At 52.3% G+C, this 23,222-nt stretch overlaps 1 protein-coding gene and 1 pseudogene across 4 annotated transcripts in view; one reads left to right on the forward strand and one right to left on the reverse strand.

The window, feature by feature from the left end:
- ESRRB (estrogen related receptor beta) overlaps window positions 1–23,222 on the reverse strand; it is a gene marked incomplete at both ends in the record, with an annotated part of 164,257 nt that overhangs the window by 31,279 nt on the left and 109,756 nt on the right. For 2 of the 3 annotated variants that reach the window (XM_081111070.1, XM_081111071.1), the window contains 2 exons: window positions 6,360–6,476; window positions 22,395–22,804. In XM_081111070.1, the coding sequence (XP_080967196.1) occupies window positions 6,360–6,476; window positions 22,395–22,804 (527 nt within the window). Of the gene's footprint in view, window positions 1–6,359; window positions 6,477–22,394; window positions 22,805–23,222 lie in introns of those variants that run through there. The other variant, XM_081111069.1, reaches the window with a different exon arrangement.
- LOC308526651 (large ribosomal subunit protein uL11-like) lies at window positions 15,769–16,360 on the forward strand (annotated as a pseudogene). Its single transcript has 2 exons — window positions 15,769–15,809; window positions 15,883–16,360. The product of its transcript is annotated as a large ribosomal subunit protein uL11-like (transcript).

Consider the following 23,222-nt stretch of genomic DNA (forward strand, 5'->3'; position numbering starts at 1 on the left):
AGGATGGCCCAGCTGCCAATCAATCCTGGAAAACCTCTGACTGTTGACTGTTACATGAGAGATGAGAGAGAACTAAACTTTTATCATGCTTATGTTTCTGGTTTTTTAGTTGTTTGTTTTGGTTTTTGAGGGAGGAAAGGAGTGCCTGCCTCTCTCTTTCTCTCTCTCCTCTCTCTCTCTCTCTCTCTCTCTCTCTCTCTCTCTCTCTCTCACAGGAGCCTAGCCTTACCCTAACTAATATAATGCAGTACTATAAATATTTTTCTGGATCTACTCAGTGTTTACTTTGTAAGGAAGTTTTTTAAAAAGTGGATGGAGTAAGGAAGCAGATATAGTAAATCTGACAACTCCTTTGGGCAAGTTTTGTTGAGAAGGGAGCAGAGTAATGGAGCAGTAGCTAGATGGAGATAGAGACCGAAAATACAGTTATGCATTTTAATTTTGTTTTCAAAATAGGAGAACCGAAGTATATCAGTGAGTGTGCTGATGGAAATGAGCCACTCGTGAGCGAGGCAGAGTGTGTGTGACAGGGCTCGAAGCAGAGAACTGCTCTAGGAGTGAAGTCCTCGCTAAAAAAGAGGGGTTTGGAGCGCAGGTGGTAGACAGGCTTCTGATAGGAGCAGAGCTGGCTCTAACAAGAGTGAATGCAGAAAAGAAGCAGGTTTGTTTGTGGATTCAATCGCAGAAGGGTAAGAAATTCCCCCACGTGACTATTTCTATTTTTTTGCCCCCCCAGGAAAATGTGAAGGAAGGTCCTCATTCAAGGAGTGGGGAGAAAGGCTGTGCGAGAGACAACAGTGCCTTCTGGATCACAAAGGAAAACCAACTTTATGACAGGATGAAGGGTACCTATCTCAAATCAATGACCAACACCCTGCCTTGTGGTACAACTCTAGGGGCTGTCCTTGTAAAGTGGGAGCAAGATGAAAATGGCCATTATTATTCCCCTTTTACAGAGGAGGAGAGGGAGGCTTAGAGAGTCATAAGTAAATTGCCCAAGGAGCTGATAAGTGGTGATGCGGGGGTTTACTGGGTCTGTATGGCCCCTAATCCTGTTACCCAATGCTTGAAGCACAGAGAGCCTGACTGAGCAGTAATAAGGACGCAGCAGATACGATCATCCCCTGCACTCCTTTCCATCCACGCTTTCCTGGCCAGAGGTCACAGATCATCGTGCCTGAGTGGCCCAGAGGCTTCAGGCCACGTGGGATGATCTTGTGAGCCATCAGACATATGTGTGAGTGCACGCATGTGCGCATGTGTGTGTGTGTGCCTGTGTGTGCGCGTAGGATGGAAAGTGGTCGGGGGATACAAACATATATCCGAGTTCTCCGGCTCCAGTTCAAAGCTATTCTCTGAAATGCAGGAGAGGCGGTTTGTTTCAGAACACGAATGCATTTTGGAAAAGAAACAGAATTTTTAAAGGTAAGCCATCTCTCATCTTCTTTCTTCATTCAAAGGGCCAGAAAGGTGGTATTTCTGGCATGGGCTAGAGGCAGAATACTCTATAAATACAAAGCCATTAAATCCCATGCAGCAGGAACCTGATCGGGGCCTCCTTTTAATTTCCTGACATGAGCTGGCCACTAACCCAATTACCCAGAATCCCCGGAGGAGCCCTCCGCCTTCCAACAAGCACAAAGGGTGAGCGCACATTGCATCGATGTCAGCCTAGCTTTCACTGAAATCAAATATCTTTCAGAAAACACTTGGGGAAAGGCAGGCAGGGGCTGACGGGAGGAGGAAATGGAGTGGGACCGGGAGGCTGGTGGCCGGAGGGAGAAGGGAGGTGAGGAGAAGTTTGCAGAGACAAGCTGTCTAGGGAGGGTTGCTGAAAGCCCAGAGCGGTACTAAGGACTTGGGGGGCCCTGTGAACTGCCGCTAATATTTTTCCAAGTTCTACTGGCTTGGAGGCTGTCAGGCCACACTCTGGCCAGGCTGCAAAGCCTGCCTGTCGGGGAGAGCCTCCCTGGCTTCCCAGGGGAACCCGTCACCCTGATTTTGGACCCCAGACAGGAGGCCAACCCAAGACAGATGCCTCCTCTCAGAGTCCCCCAGCCAATCCACGCAATGGGAGGGCCGCTAAAACATTGAGTGCCAACGAAACTATCTTTGAGTCAAATACTATTACAACACGCCCAGAAAGCTGACATCTTAAAACAATCCCACAGTGCATTTCACCAAGGAGCTGTCCATGTGGTCCCCACCTTGACTTGCCGATGGAGAGCCAGATTCTTTTTCTTTTAATTCTCCCCTGAGGATATTTTTCCATTGATTTTTAGCGAGAGGAGAAAGACAGAGAGAGAGGGAAAGACAGAGAGAAATATCGATGTGAGAGAAACATATCGATTGGTTGCCTCCTGCATGAGCCCCGACCAGGACCTGGGCTGGGGAGGAGCCTGCAACCAAGGTAGGTGCCCTTGACCAGACTCAAACCCGGGACCCTTTGGTCCGCAGGACAACGCTCTAGCCACTGAGCCAAACTGGTTAGGGTTGGAGAGCCGGTTTCAACATCGCTGCTCTGCAGGTGAAGAAATGGAGGCCCGGGAGCATGAGAATAATACGAAGAGCAAGAATACCCAGAGCCAGGAGGAGGACACAGCACCAACTCCTAACCTGGTGAGAGTCTGTATTCAATTCTTTATAAAGAGAATAACCCCTCCCCCACCCCTACCCCCAAAAATACAGATGTTTATATTCTGGGTTTGCTTAAAGCAAGACAGAACCATGGACATCACCCACATTCCACTGTCATGGATTCCAGGGCCAACAGCAGCCTCCAGGTAGAGGCTGAGCCAGCGGAAGCCATGCCTGACCTCTCCCAGCAGCTGCTGGACCCCCCAGATCACCGGCAGCCTCTCGGGTTATGCTACTTAAGAAAGGGAACCTGCTGCCCAGCCAGAGTAGCTCAATGGGTTGAGCGTTGTCCTGTGCACCAAAGGGTTGCTGGTTCCATTAGACTCCCAGCCAGGGCACATGCAGGTTCCATTCCTGGTGGGGGCACATGTGGGGCAGACAGCTGGTCAATGTTTCTCACATCAATGCCTCTCTCTCTCTCTCTCTCTCTCTCTCTCTCTCTAAGCATGTCCTCGGGTGAGGATTTTAAAAAAGAAAGGGCCATGCTCAGTGGTGGAGTGTCGACCTATGAGCCAGGAGGCCACAGTTTCATTCCTGGTCAGGGGACATGCCTGGATTGCAGGCTCGATCCCCAATAGGGGGCGTGCAGAAGGCAGCCAATCAATGCTTCTCTATCATTGATGTTTCCATCTCTCTCCTCCCTTCCTCTCTGAAATCAATAAAAATATATTTTAAAATAAATTAAAATTAAAAAAGAAAGGGAAGCCTGTAAAAGGCATCCGAGCTGCAGCATAGAGGAGGGGAACAGGGTTCAGATGTGTAGGTGAGATGGGGCGGGGGAGGGGGGGGGAGGGTGAAGGCTGGCATCCACACCTCCTCTTCCCCAGCCCCTCCCGCCAAGACCCAGGACCCCAGCCCCACACCACCCCCACGCCTGAGGCCCACTGTGGGATCTTAGAGAGGGAGCAGCTCCGGGGAAGGCTGGCTTGCCTTTCAGTCAGGTCAGGGCCAGAGGGAAACAGGAGGAGGCAGGGGGCCGGTGCTGGTCCCGGGGGTCTGGGCTCCTGCCCAGGAGGCGAGGCGGGGACACCCAAACAAAAGCAGGAGCAGGGCAGCTGCCAAGAGCCCCTGCCTGGCAAGGACGCCGGCTCCTCAGCACGGCACACAGCTCCGGAGGGGCCGGTCCCCGCGGAGATGCAGATCCCAGGGTCTCGCCAAGGCTCTGCACTGCGAGGCGGGACAGAAAGGGGCTCGGCTTTGTCCACACGGGGAGCCTCTGTGGCATCTTTCCCCGTTGGGCTTAGAACTGCCAGCGCTGGGGAAGCGGTGGGGAGGGCAGTGTTCTGGTGGCCGCCCTTCCTCCTCCAGGCAGAGCTCCTGGAAGGGCCTCTCCAGGCTGGACCCCAGGCGGTTGACCTCTGCACACCTGCCCGCTCCTGCCAACAGCCTCCAATGGCCCGGCTGCCGCCTCTGTGCCCTGTTCCGAGTCCTACATACCTACGTCCTGGACTAACCACAGGGCTATTTACGGGGGTGGGGGTCGGGGGGATTGGTCCAATACAGCGCATTTTTAATCTAGAAAGAGGGCTGTTTCTCCACTTGATCCCCCAGTGAAGTCCGGCTGGCCGTCTCCATCTCAGAGGGGTTAAAAGAAGCGAGTAAAGAGGACGGCAATTAAAAGGCCTCGTGCTACGTAGACACAGGGCTAGTGGAGGAACTGTTTCAAGAGCTTCTGTCTTATGCTAAGTGAAATAAGCCAGTCAATGAAGGAAAAATACCACATGATCTCACTCATTTCTAGATAATAAAGACCATTATAAACTTTTAAACAAAAATAGATACAGAGGCAGAGCTGCCTTGAACAGACTGTCAAACTACAGCAGGAAGGCTAGGGAGGGTGGGAGGGCAGGGGGGGGGGGGGGTGGGTAAGAGATCAACCGAAGGACTGTATGCATGCATATAAGCATAACCAATGGACATAAGACACTGGGGGGTAGGGGAGGCCAGGGGATTGTCAAGGGGGGGGGGGAGGAGACATATGTAATACTCTTTGTAATACTTTAAGCAATAAAAAAAAAAAGTAAAACAAAAAAAGAGCTTCTGTCTTACAGATGAAGGCCTAGGCTGAGCTGAGGTGTGGAGGGGGCACCGGGATGGAAAACAGGGAGGGGCCTCTTATTTCCACAACACAAGCCCATCCAAGCCATCTACCGGCAAAGCATCTTCCATTCAGGTCCTCTTCCCCTGAGGGTGCCTGGAGGGCAGCATGGGAGGGGTGCCCTGGGGCTCTTAAAGGCTGGGCTGGTTCCAGAGACCCTCCTGGGGAGGGAGTGCATTCCAGTCCTGCCCTCCCTTCTCCCTCCCATCCCCTCCCCTTCCCCTTTCATCAGCCCACACCTCTCTTCCTGCCCTTCCCGCTTCTGGAAGGATCCCAGGGCCCAAAATCATAAAAAAGCCGGCCTGTAAGGATTTTCACTGGCTCCCCTTGAAAGCCAGGGAAGGAGAGAAACACACACACACACTGCCCATTCCCCAACAGTGGTACCCACAAGAGTCGTCAATCTGAGCCGATCGACAGGGAAGGTGATGAGACCTGGACCAGCGCTGTCTGTCCAAATAACGAGAACCACATGCCCCCTTACACGTCCTAGCAGCCCCACTGAAGCGGGCAACAAGAAGGTGACGTTCACATCCTAATATGCTTGTTTGACCCAGCGTACGCAGAATTTATCACCCCAACGTGCGCTCGTGATTTAAACATTATCACTACGCTTTTTTTTTTCTTTTTGCTCGTGTCCAAGACCTGACACTGAGAGCCACCACCAGGCTGTCAGTGTGGTGGCAGGGGGGCTGCTGTACCTGGAACGGAACCCGGTAGCCACAGCACGGCCAACAGGCCCCGAACAGTGCTTATTACTCCGCCGTTTTACCCTCTTCTCACCCTCGTGATCTTGGAAATCAGGCGTGTACTTTACACTCAGAGCCCACGGCTCACGGCGCACGTTGGACGGCACAGCTCCCGAGAAAGAGGGGCGAAGGGAAGGGAAAGGGGGGTGAAGTGAGAGGACGGGGAGGAGGGGACGGGAAGGGGAAAGGATCCTCGAGGTGACAGCAATGTCCCGTCCGCCTGCGGGGAAGCAGAGGCTGTCCCTTCGCAGGTGACACGAGCCTTAAAGCCACCCCGAGCCTTAATGCTGTGATCTCTGCACCCCCACACTCCATGGGCTCCTGGGAGCTGAAACGGCATCTCAAGCCTGCCTCTCCCAGGGGCCTTCTGCAGAGCGGCCAAGCCAGTTCCCCAGGCCCATCTCAGAGCAGAAGAGAGAGGGCGAGAGAGAAACATCAATGATGAGAGAAAACCATTGATTGGCTGCCTCCCGCAGACAGCCGCCCCCTTCCGCCCCACTGGGGACTGAGCCCATAACCCAGACGTGTGCCCCAATCGGGAATCAAACCGCGACCTCCTAGCTCATAGGTCGATGCTCAACCATTGAGCCAGGCCGGCCCCTGCCCCTGCCCCCTGCCCGGTCTCCTTTAGGAGTGGAGAGTGAGGCGGGGCTGGAGGCTGTGAGCTTGCTTACCGGGTGTGTGAGAGGGAGGATGGGCACTCCAGGGGGCAGGTCTTAACTGGGGATGCACAGAGGGACTTCTAGGGTCTGGGGACCCGGAACCGTGTGCACATGCGCTGGCCTGGGGCCATCCCCAGCTTGCGGGCACCCTGGGACGCCCAGGGAGAAGGGCCGGACCCCGGCCCGGGTGAGCTTCGCGGGCGGGCCTCTTACCTTCCTTCAGCATGCCCACTTTGAGGCATTTCATGAAGCGGCAGGCCTGGCAGGACTTCCGCCTCCGCTTGGTGATCTCACACTCGTTGGTGGCCGGGCAGCTGTATTCGATGTTCCCTGTAAGCAGACAGACAGCGTTGCCAGGTGCCCTGCTGGGCCCCCACCCACCGGCCAGAGACTGGACGGGGACTAACCGGCCAGACCTACACCACCCACCACGCCGAGGTTCCCCCAGGGCAGTGGTTCTCAAAGAAGGTGCTCTGAGGTACTTGCCAAAATGTGTCCAACTCTCTTACATATGGAGACTCCAGTTCCGGAGTCTGGGTGGGCCCGGCACCCACAGCTTTGAAGAATAGTCACCCACTGGGCTGGGACATCAGAACTCCCTGCGGGGGTGTCCTCAGGCTTCAGTGTACCTCCATCTCCGCAGTGACATATGGAAATCATTTACGATTGGATTTTCAGAGAGCACGCACGAGCCAGGTTCCACCACCCACAGAGTGCTTGGAAGTGATGAAAGGATTGAGTCCCAACGACAAAGTGCCTGACTGGGTACCGAGTACTCACAGCGGTTCGGTGAGCGCTCTTAGCCCCATTCTGAGGTGAGGAAACTGAGGCTCAAAGAGGTTGGATTTGCCCAGGGTAGCTTAAGATCTCTCTCTCCCTCCCCCTCTCTCTCCCCCCACCTTTCCCATCCCATTTCCTGCAGGGGACAGTGCTGGGATGAGAGAGGACAGGAAGGGAAGGAATTAAGATTCCATGTGCCCCTCCTGTACTGCCTAAACCTTATCCATTTCTTAGGTCACTCTGGCTTCTTGGGAAATAATTTCAATATTTGATAAGATGGTAAAATTTAAAAGATAAACCCTATACTTAAACTAATTTACCCAAGTCTACCCAGGCTTAGAAGCTCTGTAGAATCTGGCCCCCACCCACCCCTGTCTCCAGCCTCAATACCCCGCTGCTCTGCCCAGTTACCAGTTCCTGGAACTCAGTGATCCAGGCGCACACGTGTGTGTGTGTGTGTGTGTGTGTGTGTGTGTGTGTGTGTGTGAGAGAGAGAGAGATTCCTAACTTTATTTATTTATTTTTGTTCCTTTCAATTTGTTTTATGGGCCCAGCGGCTGACTGCCAGAGAAGCCAGGCTGGTGGCCTTGTAATTTCTGTAAGTGCCTCCTCGATAAAGTGATGAGATTAATTCATCGGAATTCCTGTGGTCTCTTGAGGGCAGTCTAGGAGAGCTCCAGAGCAGAGAGAGGTCTCTCTCTCTCTCTCTCTCTCTCTCTCTCTCACACACACACACACACACACACACACACACACACACACACACACATGCACATCATCATCATCATCGCCACCCCCCACCCAAGCTCAGGTTTGGGGGTGGACTCTCATAGGACAGGGTCACGGTCAATGGCATAAATTCAGGGTTCTCCCAACGGACTTATATGCATACATATAAGCATAACTAATGGATACAGACAGCAGGGGCATGTGCTGGGGGGTAGGAGTGACCGGCGAGAGGTCAGTGGGTAAAAGGAAACTTATGTAATACTTTCAACAATAAAGAAATCAAAAACAAACAAAATTCAGGGTTCTAACTTGGAAGTGTGCCCACTATAGACATATGCAGACTCCACTGCAGGCAGGCAAGTCACATAACCTCTCTGGGCCCCAGTTTCCTCATCTGTTAAATGGGCACAGGTTCCCATCTCATAAAATTGTGCAGATTCGTTGACAGAAGCACGTAAAGGGCTCCATGACGTCTGCACACGGTCACGCACGCATTCAAGGTTACCAGGCTATTTTACATCCAGGCAGGGCTGCCAGGGCGCACACAGGCAGGAAACTGGGTAAGTCTTTTCCCCGTGCCACCTGAAGCGAGCCACCATTGTGACACCTGAGAACATGAAGTTGTGCCTCCCACAGCCAGACCTCAGAACTGATGCCCTGTGTGCCTGTGGGAGGGAGGCAGGAACGCCCAGAACCTGACCTGGATTTCTGTGACCTTGACGCAGAGGGGAAATCGCCACCATCAACTCTCTTTGATCCTGCGCCTCAGGAGAAGGAATGCCAGGGCCGTCCCCCAGCAGCAGCTTCTGACCTTGAACAAGGGCAGGGAGCAGTGGTCCTCTCCTGGGGCTCAGGGATGGAGCTGTTGAGCTTAGGTAAATGGCTGTCGGGGACTGCGGGCTGGGGAGGGCCTAACCCCAGAGCCTGAACGGCCACACTTTAAGCTGCTGGCGTGAGCAGGCTGGGCTGGCAGGCCTTGGTTCCACTCCCTTCTCCATCGCCCTCCTGGAGGCCAGAGACGATCTCTTCCCCTCTGTGTGGTCCACTGTCCTCAGCTCTCCTCCCTCCCCTCCCCCTTCCCCAGTGGCCGCATGATCTCATTCCTGCCACGGGCTTCGCCTATCCGGGAGCTGGTGAGGATGGGCAGCCAGTCTCCCTGCCTGTGCTTCACACCCCTACCCATCTACCTGCTGCTTATTTCCATCTACAAATCCCTTGGGCTCCTCACACTGCACCCATCCTCATCCAGCAAGTTCCTCTTGCTCTGCTCCTTGTCTTAGCAAAGGGGCCACTGGCCACACCATCACCCAGGTCAGACACTGAGGCGGCATCCTGGCTATTTCTAAGAGCCTTTTTATCCCCCTCCCCTGATATTCCCTCCCTCCCTCCCCTCTACCTTGGCTAGTTTCAACGCCTCACCTCCTCATGTGCTAGCCTCCTCTGTCTCCATCTCCCTTTCCACCTGCCTACGGGGCACAGTAATAACTTTCCTGTGCAGGATCCGTCGAGGGACCTCTGGTTCTTCATGGCTCACTGAAACTGCCTGCGGGCCTCCCCCAAAGCCCACCACAGGGCAGAACCAGAGTGAGAACTGTCACAGAAGAATGGAGGACGCAGAAACCAAAGTCGCTAAGGAGGGGGATCCAGATAAGAACTAAGGCCCGGTCGGCATGGCTCAATGGTTGAGCGTCAACCTATGAACCGGGAGGTCACGGTTCAATTCCCAGTCAGAGCACAAGCCCAGGTTGAGGGCTCGATCCCCCGTGCAGGGAGTGCAGGAGGCAGCCGATCAATGATTCTCTCTCAACATTGATGTTTCTATCTCTCTCTCCCTCTCCCTTCCTCTCTGAAATCAATAAAAATATTTTTAAAAAAAGAAGAAGAAGAACTAAGCCCTTTGTCCTGTAGAACCTCAGAAAGCCTCAGATGTTGAAGACTCAAGACTCAGCAGCGAGGTCCTGGTGCATGGGACAATGCTCAACCAGCTGAGCCATACCGGCCGGGCGAAAGATCACGTTTAAATGGCTAACTCTTGATCATGGAGGGGGAGAGAGAATGGCTAGGGCCAGGGACAGTTATGTTTCATTATCGAATTGACACTTCCATTTACTTCTTAAACTTGTGTGCATGTTCCACTGCTCCTCACTGTGTCAAGACTGACATCTAACCCCCAGGGCAGAGCCTAGCAGGCCCTTTGTGAACTGGCCACCTCTGACCCGTCCACCCTGATCTCCCCCTTCATAAGCTCCCAGTTTGGAGGCTCCAGGAAACCACATGGAGCCTCCCAGCCCTCGTCCCTCCCTCTACCTGGAACTCCTCCTGGCAGCCTCCATCCTTGCAGCCTCGGGCCTCACACTTCACTCTTCCCAGGTAAGCTCACCTGCCCCTACGGCCTCATCCATCACCCACCCCCACCCCCACCACCCCCGAAACACACCTCAAACAACTAACTAGCTTAGTGTCTCGTAATCAGGGTTTCGCTTGTTGCCCTCCCTTCTGAACTGTGTGCTCGTTGGAGATAGAGGTCACTAGGTCCTTCCTGTTTGTATCCCAAGCACAGTGCCCGGCACCTGAAAATACCTGCTGGTCAAAGCAAACGAATTGAAAGCAAAAACCGCACCCACAGAACCCTAGAATACAAAGGTGACCTCCCAGGTGCCAAAGGCCACCCCTTGCTCACGGTCCTCCCTGTCCTGGTCCCTCCTGAAGCCGCAGACACCACTCACACCTCTTCAAACCCACTCCTCTCTTAGACCCCGCCTCCCTTCTCCCTGCGGGGTCTTGCAACATCTCTGACCGCCTCTCTATCACATCTTATCCAAGATGCTTTGAGTGATAAGACTGCAGCATTGTTTTATGTATCACTGAGAAAGAAATTAAAAAAAACCTGCCAATCAAACCAGGACTGTGCTTCCTTGCCACTGGCATTTTCATTTCTGATTAAAAGAGCTCTTTGAGATTTAGATACAAGTTTGATCATATAGCATTCTTGTATGTACATGAAAGAGAAAATAGGAGAAAGAGAATCATTTTGTTGTTGTTGTTGTTAATCCTCACCAGAGGACATTTTTTCCCATTGATTTTCAGAGAGAGAGGAAGGAAGAGAGGGAGGGAGAGAGAGAGAGAGAGAGAGAGAGAGAGAGAGAGAGAGAGAGAGAGAGAGAAAAAGAGACATCAGTGTGAGAGACACATTGATTGGTTGCCTCCCTTGAATGCCCCAACTGGGCCAGGGATGGAACCTGCAACCCATGTAGATGCCCTTGACTGGGAATCAAACCCGAAACCCTTCAGTGCATGGACAGACGCTCTAACCACTGAGCACACCGGCCAGGGCTCTTCGGAATCATTTTTTATCAAAGCCATCCTTTTCCTGTTTTCCTGCAGAATCGTCCTCTCTGCTAACGGGGGAGCTATGCTTCTTAAATGTGTCCATGGCTGTCCGGGGTTTCCTGCCAGGTCACTGGCCCCTTCCTGCCAGCTTTAATGCGCATGTGAGGGCAGTGACAGCCACATAGCTGCACCTGGCGGACAGTGCACAGCCGACTCAGAGATGCTACGTGGAGAGAATGTGCATCTTAGGGCTGATGAAATCTCTAGGTGGGACATAAAACTGAAACTTGTGCACACAAACAGCAGTGTGGGGGGTGCCAGAGCGAGGGGGGGTCCTAATAGAAGGTGACAGAAAAAGATCTGACTTTGGGTGGTGGGCACACGTACACATATAGATCTTGTAACATAGAAACCCACCTGAAACCTATATGTTCATGTTGACCAGTGTCAACCCAATAAATTTAATTAAAAACAAACAAAGAACTGATGAAATCTTGTACTCAAATCTCCTTCAAGGCTCCTACACCACCCCCCTCCCCCCAATCCTACCCTTTCCGCCCCCCCTTCTTCTGAACAGCTTTCCCACAAATAAGCTCTCCAGGAGGGCATGTTACCCCCCTCCCCCCCTCAGATTCACCAAGTCTGGGAGGAGCCAGAAATTGGCATTTCTAAGAGGGTCCCGGGTGAAGCCTGGGGACCGGGCTCTGAGAACCACAGCCCTGGAAGAGCCCATTTTCCAACTCTCCAGGGTAAGTCCTGTGAACTGATCAAATTCAGCACGTGCCCAGCTTTATCCGTGGCCCCAGCCCCTTCCTCCCTGCCTGACCCCTTCCACCAGCAAAAGCCTTCTTTCTGGGTTTCTTTCCCTGATGGCCTCACTATCTCCCCAGGAGCCGAGACTAGTAATCTAGGAGCCAGTGTTCTTTTTATCCTGACTCCACTGTCAAAGTCTCTCGAGCCTGCCCTCTCCTTTAACCTTCGGCCGCGGTCCCGCGTGGGGCCTTTCTAAGTGGACTGAACCACATCTCTTCGCTGGACAGTTAAATCGCCTCCTCACAGGTTTCTCTGCCCCCAGGCTCCCCCAAATTCAGACCATCTTGCTAAAAGGAGATTTGGGCCCAGCCGGTGTGGCCCAGTGGTTGAGTGTGAACCAGGAGGTCACCGGTTCAATTCCTGGTCAGGGTCGGGCACATGCTGGGTGGGTTGTGGGCTTGATCCTCGGTAAGGGGCGTGCAGGAGGCAGCCCATCATTGGTGTTTCTCTCTCTCTCTCCCTCTCCCTTCCTCTCTCTCTAAAAGAAATCAATAAAAGAACGATTGTTGTTTGTTTGTTTTTTTTAAAAAAAAGATTTGGTTCATTCCCTACTCAAAAACATTCAGTGGCTTCCTGTTGCCAAGCACAAATAACAGAAACAATTACTATTCGTTTAATGGTTATCATATGCCAGGCACGAAGCTAAACATTTTACAAGTGTGTCTCACTTGACTTCTGCAATAACATTCCAGGAGCAGGAACTGTTCATTAGTCCCATTAACCCCATTTTCTTAACAAGGACATCAAGGCCCAGAGAAACTAAGGAACTTGCCCAAGTTAACACAACTAAGAGACTATAAGGCTGGGATTCTGAGCCAGGTGAAGTGACCCGCACATTGAAATATTACTCTACTAGAGGCCTGGTGCACAAAATTCGTGCAAGAGTAGGCCTTCCTTCCCCCAGCTGCTGGCACCGGCTTCCCTCTGGCACCCGGACGGGGCTTCCCTCGAAGCCCCAGGGGCTTTGTCCGGAAGGACATCCGGTCTAATTAGCATATTATGCTTTTATTATTATAGATACTCTTCCTAATGTTATCGGAGAAACGTAGGCTCTTTCTCCGTTGCTAGTGGGAATGGGGTTCTTGGGGTGCCACTGGATTAAGCATTTCCAGAGGCCCCATGGGGGGATGAGTGGTTTTCATTGAGTGGAATTACATCTTGGGGTTTCCCAAGTCCTATTTCCCTTAATCCAGTCCTGGCAGAGGTGCAGCTGGGGAGCTAGCAGAGCTAAAAGCAAAGCCAGCATTCAGAGTTCGAATTTCATGGTGGATTGGGTCCGGGGGAGCATCAGGCGAGCTATGGTCCGTTAGTGCACTGTGTGAGGGTCCGCATGGCCGTGAGCCATGTGGGCGAATGCGTGCTGACTCCCACAGGCCAGGAGTCAAGCACAAGCAAGTAGGAGCAAGAGAGAGAACCCCTTTGTTTAGGAGATGAAATACATTAAATCGTCCTGTGCTTGTAGTGGCCATGCCTACGCTGGGCCAATGACCTGCTCCCAGGTGTCACTGACAGAGCGCACCTTCCCTATTTTACTCAGCCTTTACTGGGCGTGTCTATAATATTTGGCCTCCCCTTTGCTCCTTTTCTGTTAAGAACAGGGGTCCTCAGACTACGGCCCACGGGCCACATGCGGCCCACCGAACACATTTATCCGGCCCGCCGGGTGTTTTTGCCGCCGCTGCCTGTCCTGCTTAGCAGCCGACTCGTCCCGGGCCCGCAGTGCGCATGTGTGGAATGAGGGACAGTGAACTGGCCCCCTGTTTGAAAAGTTTGAGGACCTCTGGTTAAGACAGATCACGAGAATTCTCATGTTTACATATTACACAGTGTAATTACATTTATGTAAAACATTTTTCGTACTCATTCAATAGAAACTTACCTGGCCACTGGGTAAAGCTAGCAATAAAACTACTGGTCTACAATGTGTTAATCAATAGCCTGGTTATTGCAATAGTAGCACTAACAGAGCCTAGGAAGCCTTTCAAAATCCAGCCGGCACTGCTTTCCCAGCCCAGCATCCACTTCCTGTGCCCCCACTTCCTTAGCCAGACACGCTCACCTCTGCTGGGCCCTGCTCTGGCTGTTCTTTTGGCTACACAAGCTCACCTTTCACTCCTGCTTAAAGGGCCCTTCCTCTGGGAAGCCCTCCGGGCCCTCTCTGACCTCTGTGTCTCCCTAACTTGCATGTGGCTGTGTCTCTGAAAAGAGGAATTGAGATTTGTTCTTCCTCTCATTCCTTCAGGGCCCTCCAGACAGCACCCAGAGTTTGTGGGTTCATTCATTCTCTTTGTACAGATGAGGAAACTGAGGCCAGAGGACCCTAATCTTTGCCCAAGGTCACCCCCTGGTGAGTGGTACCCACTCCCAACTTTCACCCACTCCTGGCTTTGTCTCTGCTACACCCCCCACTCCCCATTGTCTTGTGTCCCCTGAGGTCCTCCAGCCTTATCCTCCAGGACAAAAGGCCTGGAGGTGGTCCAAGGCAGAATAACCCATCAATCATCTCCCTGCCCCTCTCCACCGGGAGTTTCCTTCCAAGCCTGTGTCTGGGCCCCAGGTGAACGGAGGCAGCAGGGTGCCAGGGCCTCTGTCTCACCAGCTCCGCCTCCTCTAAGTCACAGACCCAGGAGCTGCTCCTGGGCCTCCCGGTGACCTGCGAGGTTGGCCACATGCCCTGGGAACCTGAGGAAGGGTACAGGGTGGCCTTACCCTCTGACAGCCCCTGCGGCCCTGCACCCAGTGTTCATTTATTCGTCACCTGCTGTCATTCCACCTGGAGGAAATCCAGGTGTGGAACTCACACGGCCCGCGGCTCCCTCCAGCCCCTGCTCCTTCCACGCTGCCCCCAGTCAGACAGGCCGGCCGCACGGGCCTTCCTTCCGGTCCTGACACGCACTGCTGTTTCCTCAGCCTGAGCGCTGGTCCCACCTTGAAAGTCACCTTCATGCACCCCCACCTTGAAAGTCACCTTCTTAGCACGGCTGCCCTAAATCTCCAGCTATCGGAGACCCCCTCTCTCAATCACCTTTCGTCTCTTTGGTTTTTCTCCTTTGAAATACTTGTCTCAGTCTGTCTTTGTGCTTCTTTATTTGTTAGCATGTTTACTGTCTGCCTTCCTCGCTAGAGCCCAGCCCACCAAGGCCATTGCTCCATCTTGGCTCCTAGAACACTGGCTGGGACAGAACCTTTGCCGCATAAGGTCATGTGTAAGGTGGGAGCTTTCCCCACACCTTGGCCTTTAGAAAAGAAAGTTGCTTAACACTTCGGTCTTCAGGGGACTCATATTAGAGGTGCTACGCAACCACTTTGTATTGAACAGCCCCCATTTGGGAAGACCGCAATGGGTGCCAGTCGCCCACGTGAATCAGTAACAAAGGGCGTAAGGAAATTTTACACAAACTCAGTTAGTCCTGAGAATATGATCTCACAATTGCAGACGGTAAGTGTCAAAAGCAGTAGAGACCTGACTGTGGAAATCGTGACTGTAAACTGACTCGGAATAAAAAAGAATTGTGTGTATGTCTCAACATAAAATGGCAGGGATGGCACCCAAGCCAGCTCGTAAGACCTCAAGTAACTGAAACGGGAGCGAAGAGAGCCCGCTCTAAAAGACTGGTTCGAAAGTAGCCCAAGAGCCCTAGCCGGTTTGGCTCAGTGGATAGAGCGTCAGCCTGCAGACTGAAGGGTCCCAGGGTTGGGGTCCAGCCCCAGGTTCTAGTCCAGTCAAGGGCATGTACCTTGGTTGCGGGCACATCCCCAGTAGAGGGTGGCAGGAGGCAGCTGATAGATGTTTTTCTCTCATCGATGTTTCTAACTCTCTATCCCTCTCCCTTCCTCTCTGTAAAAAATCAATAAAATATATTTTAATAAAAAAGTAGCCCGAGAGAAGGCCCCGGCACCACCATCAAAGATTTGTGTGGCAAGTTGGATGAGCCTGGCTTTACAGTGCGCAAGTAGAGGTAGACTAAAGATGGCGGTGGACTTTCGGCTCTCGGCTCTGAGGAGGCTCAGGTGCAACTTTCTGGGGTTGTCCTGAATCTGGGTTCAGCTGACACCAGCTGCCTCCACCCCCCTGCTGCTGAAGTTCAACCCGCACAAAATCAGTCATATTCCTGAGGTGCATCGGTGGGGAAGTGGGTGCCCCGTCTGCCCTGATCCCCAAGATCAGCCCCCTGAGCCTGTCTCCAAAAAGGGTGGGTGATGACATCGCCCAAGCAACCTGTGATTGGAAGGGTCTGAGGATTACAGTGATACTGACCATTCAGAACAGACAGGCCCAGATGGAGGTAGTGCCTTCTGCCTCTGCCCTCATCAAAGCCCTCAAGGAACCGCCAAGAGGCAGGAAGAAGCGAAAACACATTAAGCACAGCGGAACTACCACTTGACCAGATTGCCAGCATCGCCCGACAGATGCGGCGCTGATCTACAGCTAGAGAGCTCGCTGGAACCATTGCGGAGACCCTGGGGACGGCCCTGTCTGTGGGCTGCAATGTCGATGGCCGCCACCTCGGGACATCATAGATGGTATCAACCGTGGTGCAGTGGGATGTCCGGCTAGTTAGGAACCGCAAGGAAAATGTTTCAATTAAAGATCATTTGACAACCAGAAAAAAGGAAAAAAAGGGCAGTGAAGCCCGCAGAAGAAAGACCCAGTGAGGACACAGTAAGAAAGCGGCCATCTACAAGTTAGGAAGAGAGGCCTCCTGCCCTGTGAACTTGATCTTGAACTTACAGCCTCCAGGACTGTGAAAATATAAATGTCTATTGTTTAGATAAAAAATAAAAATGTGAGTAGAAAAAGTTTTCCAAAAAATATATTGTTTTATACATTGTGACTTAAAATATGCAACACAACAGAGGTTCCCATATTGGGATGCATAGACGTTTGACTATTTTATCTAGATCCCTAAAAGTTTATATATACAAACAGGTCAAACTTCCTTGGTGTGTCCTCATTGGGAAAATGGGGGGCCACTTTGGGGATCACCTTCTACTCAGACACACTGAGAATTTCCTCTGTGCCAGGGACAGAGGGTAGGTGTGGGGCTCAGTGAAAAATCAAGGTATGTATTAAGGTATGTATTAAGGTATGTATTCCTTAAAAGCATGCAACCTTCTTGGGCACTTGGACAAGAAATTGCAATAACCGTACAGTGTGGTAAGTATTGCTGGGGTGCTAGGAGATCCCAGGAGCAGCCAGGAGGGGCGCTACACGTGTCAAATGAGCGAAGGAAGTCCTAGAAGGCTTCCTGGAGGAAATGCCAGCTAACTTGAGATCTAATGGACAAAAATAAGGACTGGAGGTTGGGACAGGGAGCAAAGAGAAGACTGGAAGACTATGTGCAAAGTCTAAGGCCGCAAGGTCAGCGCGGGGCAATCCCAAAGGGGATCCTCCGTCATGTGCTGGAGCTTTGATTTCACCCAAACAAGACAGAAGAGTGCCATGTTCGGAAAGGTCTCTCTGGCAGCACTGAAGGTAACAGACTGCAAGGGGATGGGCCTGGCAGCTGAGAGAGCATTCCAGAAACCGTGGCAGTCGGTGGTGGCCTGGGCAGAAGAAGGGGGCGATGGAGAGAAGCTGTTGGGTTGGAAAGGTGGGGGGTGGGAAGGGAATTACAGGGAGCAGGAAGCAAAGTCAAAGAAAAGACCCATGTCTGGCTTAAACACTGGAAGAATGAATCGGTGATGAACTGGGAACACAAGGAGAAACATTTGATGGCAGAGACACAGCTTCTGATTAGGACCTGCTGCGTTTGGGGCGCTCTGGGACACCCTATGGAAATGTTCACTGGATGCTAAAGGAGCTGGAACTCACGGAGAAGTTGAGGGCAAGAGCTGCAGAGTTGGGAGTCATCCTGATTCCAGAGGCAGTTGAATCCGTGGGCAGGAGGAGAGATTAGGTGCATCAGCAGAGACTTATAAGGAGGGACAAGAAGTGAGGGGAGGAAGCGATGGGGGATACTGGAAACTGAAGGTTGAGGGGAAATATATTTATTTTTTAACTGGAGATACTAGATGTATTGAAATGCTAATGAACAGAAAGAGAAAGTAGAGTGCAAAAATAAAGAGAGAGGAGATAATGGGTAGGAGGGTCTCTGGGAAGAAGGGAGGAGACAGATTCAAACCTGGAAGGGTTGAGGCCTGAGGCCGGGGAGGAGACAGCTTCCAGCAGTGCCTAGGTAGCTATAAAAAACTATGCAAATAATGAATGAAAGACAGGCAGATGTGGGAGTGTATAGGTTTGGTGGCAACCAGCTGAGCAGTTCCCCTCTGAGGCTTCTGGTTTCTCCAGGAGCTGGAGGCAGGGTCATTGCTGAGAATGAGAGACTGACAGGGTCCAAGGAAGTAGGGCTTAGAAAGGACCCCGTGTGGCTCCTCCATGTTCCCCTCCTCACGTCCGCACGCATAACAGAGGCTTTCATTACTGTGGGGTCGGTCTCACAGGCCAGATCTGGCGCTCAGAGGCTGGCTGCCAGCCACAGGCAGGGGCTCCACCTCCAGGGGCAGACTCCCATTGCTCAATGCAGGAACCGGAGACAGCAGCACACTCCAGTCCAAGGAGAAGCTGAGGGGCCTGGCCAGCAAGCCCACCCTGAGCAGAAGGCCTGCTGGGAACTGACCACCTGACAGGTCAGACCACTGGGATGTTTGATCACAGCAGGCTACCCCCCCCCCCCACTCCCTTTCCCCAGGGGAGGTGCCTCAGCCAGGTCTGCCTGAGTCTATGCCCCCCAGGGCTGATCAACCCTTTTGATGGGCACTTACCCCTCCCCCAGTCATCCAATCAGGTGGAGGGTTGGCTCCTTTGGAGACATTGGGTTCCTTCAGAAGGGTGCCCTTTTTGTCCCTCTCAGAGCTCACCTACTGTGGGTGAGTGTCACCACAACCCCCAGCAGTGACAAGAAACCCCTTTTCATAGCAAAGAATCCAGCAGGGAAAGTTGTAATAAACACTTCACAGGCACTACTAGGCATTGTCTCTAAGCCCCCTGAGGGCGTGGGGGACTTCATCTCCCTGGTTCAATGCTATGGTGCAAGGGAGTGCACATTTTATCTGGAAAGGGCCAGAGAGTAAATGATTTAGGCTCTGTGGCCTGAAGGTCTCCCTCACAACTACTCAATGCAGCTTATTGGATCATCAAAGACTATTTGTAAATAAGCGGGTGTGGCTGATCCCCATAAACTTGATTTACAAAAGCAGGTGACCAGCCTGCAGGCCGTATTTTGCCCACCTTTCCCACCCCCCCCTACTTCCACCCCCACCCGCACCCCCCCTCCCCTCCCGCCCGCCCCCCCCCCGCCCCCCGCAGTGCTAGCTCAACCAGGCACACAGTCAGTGTGTAGAGAAGGCATGACTGAGGCCTATCTCCCTAAATCTATCATGATAGCCTTACTTGTGCAAAATTTCTTTCCATATTAGTTAACCACTGTATTGAGCAGACTAAAGTTACCTACAAGGGAGCTGGCGGGTGTGAGCCAGCAAGATTTTCAGAGCCTTCCCAGCGTTCGGAGTATTTGTAAATAGATCATTCTTTGACAAGATGTTGAGCTTTTTAAAATATCCTTCTTGATTGGGTGGTTGCTTAGGGAACTGCCTAGGGCTATGTCTGCAGCCGTAGATGCTCTAAGCTGGAGGGCAGGCATCACTGCTCTCTGCTTCCCCTGCAGTCCCATTCTCGGAGGGAGGACTCAATTAACGCCCGCTCCTTACAGGCCCTCTTCCCCCTCTTTTATACTTTTCTTAGTTTTCCCACAACCATTATGTTTAAAAACAACAAAATCAGAATCTTGGTTAGAACAGAGGCAAAGAGTTGAGAAAAGAGCCAGAGCGGCCCATCAGCCCTTGCGTTCACTTTTCCCTGTTCTAGATGGAAACCTGTTTCTGATTATAAACATGAAACTCTCCTGGTGAGAAAGAGAGGAGAGCAGTTCGGTTCTGATTGCACTCAAAGGCTGCTGTTTGTCTTTGACTTCTCGGAAGAGATCGCTATCCTGTTCCTGGGAACAAATAATTAAGACTGTTTGCGAATCCCTCCTGTGGACTCCCGATTTGCTAAGGACGTTCCCAGCACCGTCCCCTGCTGAGTGCGACAGGGTTCCTGAGTCCGCACCAGCCTCTGCCCTCAGGACATCGGGCCCAGAACGCCAGCTCAGTTGGGAACATCATAGAGAAGAAAATGCATTTGTCTCCTAAAAAGCAACTTTTCAAAAACTGACCTCAAAGAGTCAGTCGTATCAAGATCACTTCCCGATTTGGGAAGAAAAGAAAATGCTAGTTCAGTAACTTAAAATGGTTTCAACACCTCATGTTTGTCAAATATCAGTTGGTATCGATTAGCAATCAGACTGGAGGTTTTCAACCCTGGCTGAGGCCGGAGACTTAGAATCACCACCCAAGGCTTTTCAAATCTGGAGATGCCAGGGCCCCTCCCCAGACTTGGGGGTACAGAGCTGGCAGGGAGCAGATGCATTCATTCACCGTGCTGGAGGCTGGCACAAGGCCTGATGGGAAAGTGCTCCCAGTCAATATTTGCTGAAAGAAATTGTATCACGGCTCCTTCTGGGGAAAGTTCAGGGAACCAGAGTCGGGAATTTTCACAAAATTTACCTTTTTAGTGTTTTACTCTTTTGCACTGTTTGAATTTTTACCATATTCATTTTTTTAAAGAGTTCCTTTCATTAAAAAAAAAATACATGCTATCTAAGACTAAAATAGCTAAGATAAGTTAAATCCTGTTAAGTCAAAGTAATTATAGTTTAAATATATGTAACTATCAAAGCTTGCTCTGCGAGGTAAAACAAATTAATATCTCTGCTGTCAGTACTATATGTCTTAAGTGATACTGTACAAGTGAAAATAATCATCGTAAACATTTATTTTGTGCTTACTAGGTGCCCGTGCACAATCTAAGTCCGTGGTTCTCAACCTTCTGGCCCTTTAAATACAGTTCTTCATGTTGTGACCCAACCATAAAATTATTTTCGTTGCTACTTCATAACTGTAATGTTGTTACTGTTATGAATCGTAATGTAAATATCTGATATGCAGGATGGTCTCAGGCGACCCCAGTGAAAGGGTCATTCGACCGCCAAAGGGGTCTCGACCCACAGGTTGAGAACCGCTGGTCTAAGTGCTTGATATTCATTAACTCACTTAATCCTCTTTTATCAGCTCTCTGTGAGGTCGGGACAATCTCCTCTCGCTGAAGGTGAGAGAGAAACTGAGGCCCAAAGCATTCAGCCGTAAGGTAGTGAATGGAGGGGTCTGACCCAGGAGCCCAGGTGGCTAGCCACTGCACCACCCAGTCTCAACTCACATGCAGAGATGGAAACATGACCAGTCTTAATGCCCTTGATTGGTTTAATAAATAGATTGTCATCTGAAGAGATCTCAACAAATAAATACTTGTTGAATGAATAAACGGAGACTCATCCGGGGGAAGGCCGGCCTGCCTCTTCCAAAGGGGAAGTGGGGGGAAGGGCTCCCTCGCCCTGGACGAGGGATCTGGGCCAGGGACAGGACAGGGCCCCGGGTTTCCCCAGTCTGCGTTCAGTGCCTGTCCCAGGGGCCTGTGATCAGCCCATCCGTGACCTGCAGGCACGGGGCTCTGTGTCCATCCTGCCGCCAGCACTAGAACAGTGCTCAGAAGCTACCAGGCAGGATGGATGGAGCAACTCCGCTACCCACGGCCTGGTGCCGTAAGTCTCAGCTCCCGCATGCCCCGCCGTCTCTCTCCTGGGCCTTGAACCTGATAACAGCCTATCATCGCCCCCAGTGCAACTAGGGATCATTTTGCAGAGGGCACCCACCCACCAGGGCTCTCGCACACCTTCACCAGAAGGATTTGCTCCAGGACCCCTGGAAAGAGGCAGCCTCCCACACAGCCACAGGGCCTGACTCAGCGGATATGCAGATGCACCGAAAAAGCCTAGCCTAACTCATTAGTCAACAGAGCCAAATATCAACAGTACAACGATTGAAATTTCTTTTGAGGGCCAAATTTTTTAAACTTAAACTATATAAGTAGGTACATTGTTACTAACTTAATTAGGGTACTCCTAAGGCTTAGGAAGAGCCACACTCAAGGGGCCAAAGAGCCGCATGTGGCCCGCGAGCCGCAGTTTGCCGACCAGGCCACGCTGGGACCCAGACGGGGTACAGCTCCTTGCTCGGTCAGCCTGAGCCTTTCACATGGAAACAGTCATTTCACTTGTGTAATTAAAAAAAAAGAAACCCTTATATTTCTAGAGGCCTGCAACTGTAAATAATGCTATTTCCCCCCAAAATCAGCTTTTTGAGGGGCACACATTGGACACTGTTCCCCATCCCAGTGAAAGCACACCCGTGGTGAGACACTGTGTGGGGTTTGGGGGGTTCTGGGGCACCATCTCGGGGTGCATGCCATTTCAACAACAGTCCCGGAGTGAGAGTCCTTATCCAGACGCGTAGCATGAGGAAACCCGAAAGACAGAAAAGAACGCCCCCAAACCTCTGCTCCCAGCACCCAGACCTGACCTGGGGGCGGGGGGGATCACCAGGTTTCCCGTTGGGCCGCAGGCCGGGCACCCCTCTCCCCCCGTCCGGTGCCCCACGCACCTTGGATGGTCCTCTTGAAGAAGGCCTTGCAGGCCTCGCAGGAGGCCACGCCATAGTGGTAGCCGGAGGCAATGTCCCCACACACGAGGCACAGGCGCTTGGGGATGGCGTTCAGCATGAACTCGCACTTGATGGCCGGGTCCTCCATGATGACGCTGCCACAGTCCTCGTAGCTCTTGCGACACGGGGTGCCTCCCAGCCCGGAGCCGACAAACATGGGCGGCGAGTCCAGACCGTTGGCTTGGGGGCCCAGGGCCAGGCCAAAGCCGCCGCTGGCGTCCGAGGAGCCGCTGGGGCTGTGGTGGCTCAGGGCATCGATGCCCGAGGACGGGCTGGACGGCTCGGTCTTGATGAAGGAGCCGCAGCTGGAGCTCAGGTGCCGGTCGTCCGCGGACATTCTGTTCAGCAGCCTGCGGACAGAGGCGGGGAGTCAGACCTGCGAGGCCGAGGTGAGACACGGCCCCAGGAATGAGCTCCGGCCTCCGGGCAGGCACCGAGGGTGGGGCGGCGGGAGGGGCTCTCTGCTAAGGCGTCAGGGAGATAAAATTGGAGAAGGCCGTTGGACCTGCAACCACACAGCCTGGAGCAAGTTTCCATCATGACTTTCCCAATCCCTAGAACCTTCTAAAAAACTGTTTAATCAATCAGCTGCAGGTTAGGCACCCAGTCCTTGGCAAATTGCTGGCTTGAGGGTGACCAAAAAAGGTAACAACTTGGCTAAAATATTTGGCCAGCCGAAGCCGGTTTGGCTCAGTGGATAGAGCGTCGGCCTGGGGACTGGAAGGTCCCAGGTTCGATTCCGGTCAAGGGCATGTACCTGGGTTGCAG

The sequence above is a fragment of the Myotis nattereri genome, assembly GCF_964212035.1.
Source record: "Myotis nattereri genome assembly, chromosome: 1".
NCBI classification, from domain to species: Eukaryota; Metazoa; Chordata; class Mammalia; order Chiroptera; family Vespertilionidae; genus Myotis; species Myotis nattereri.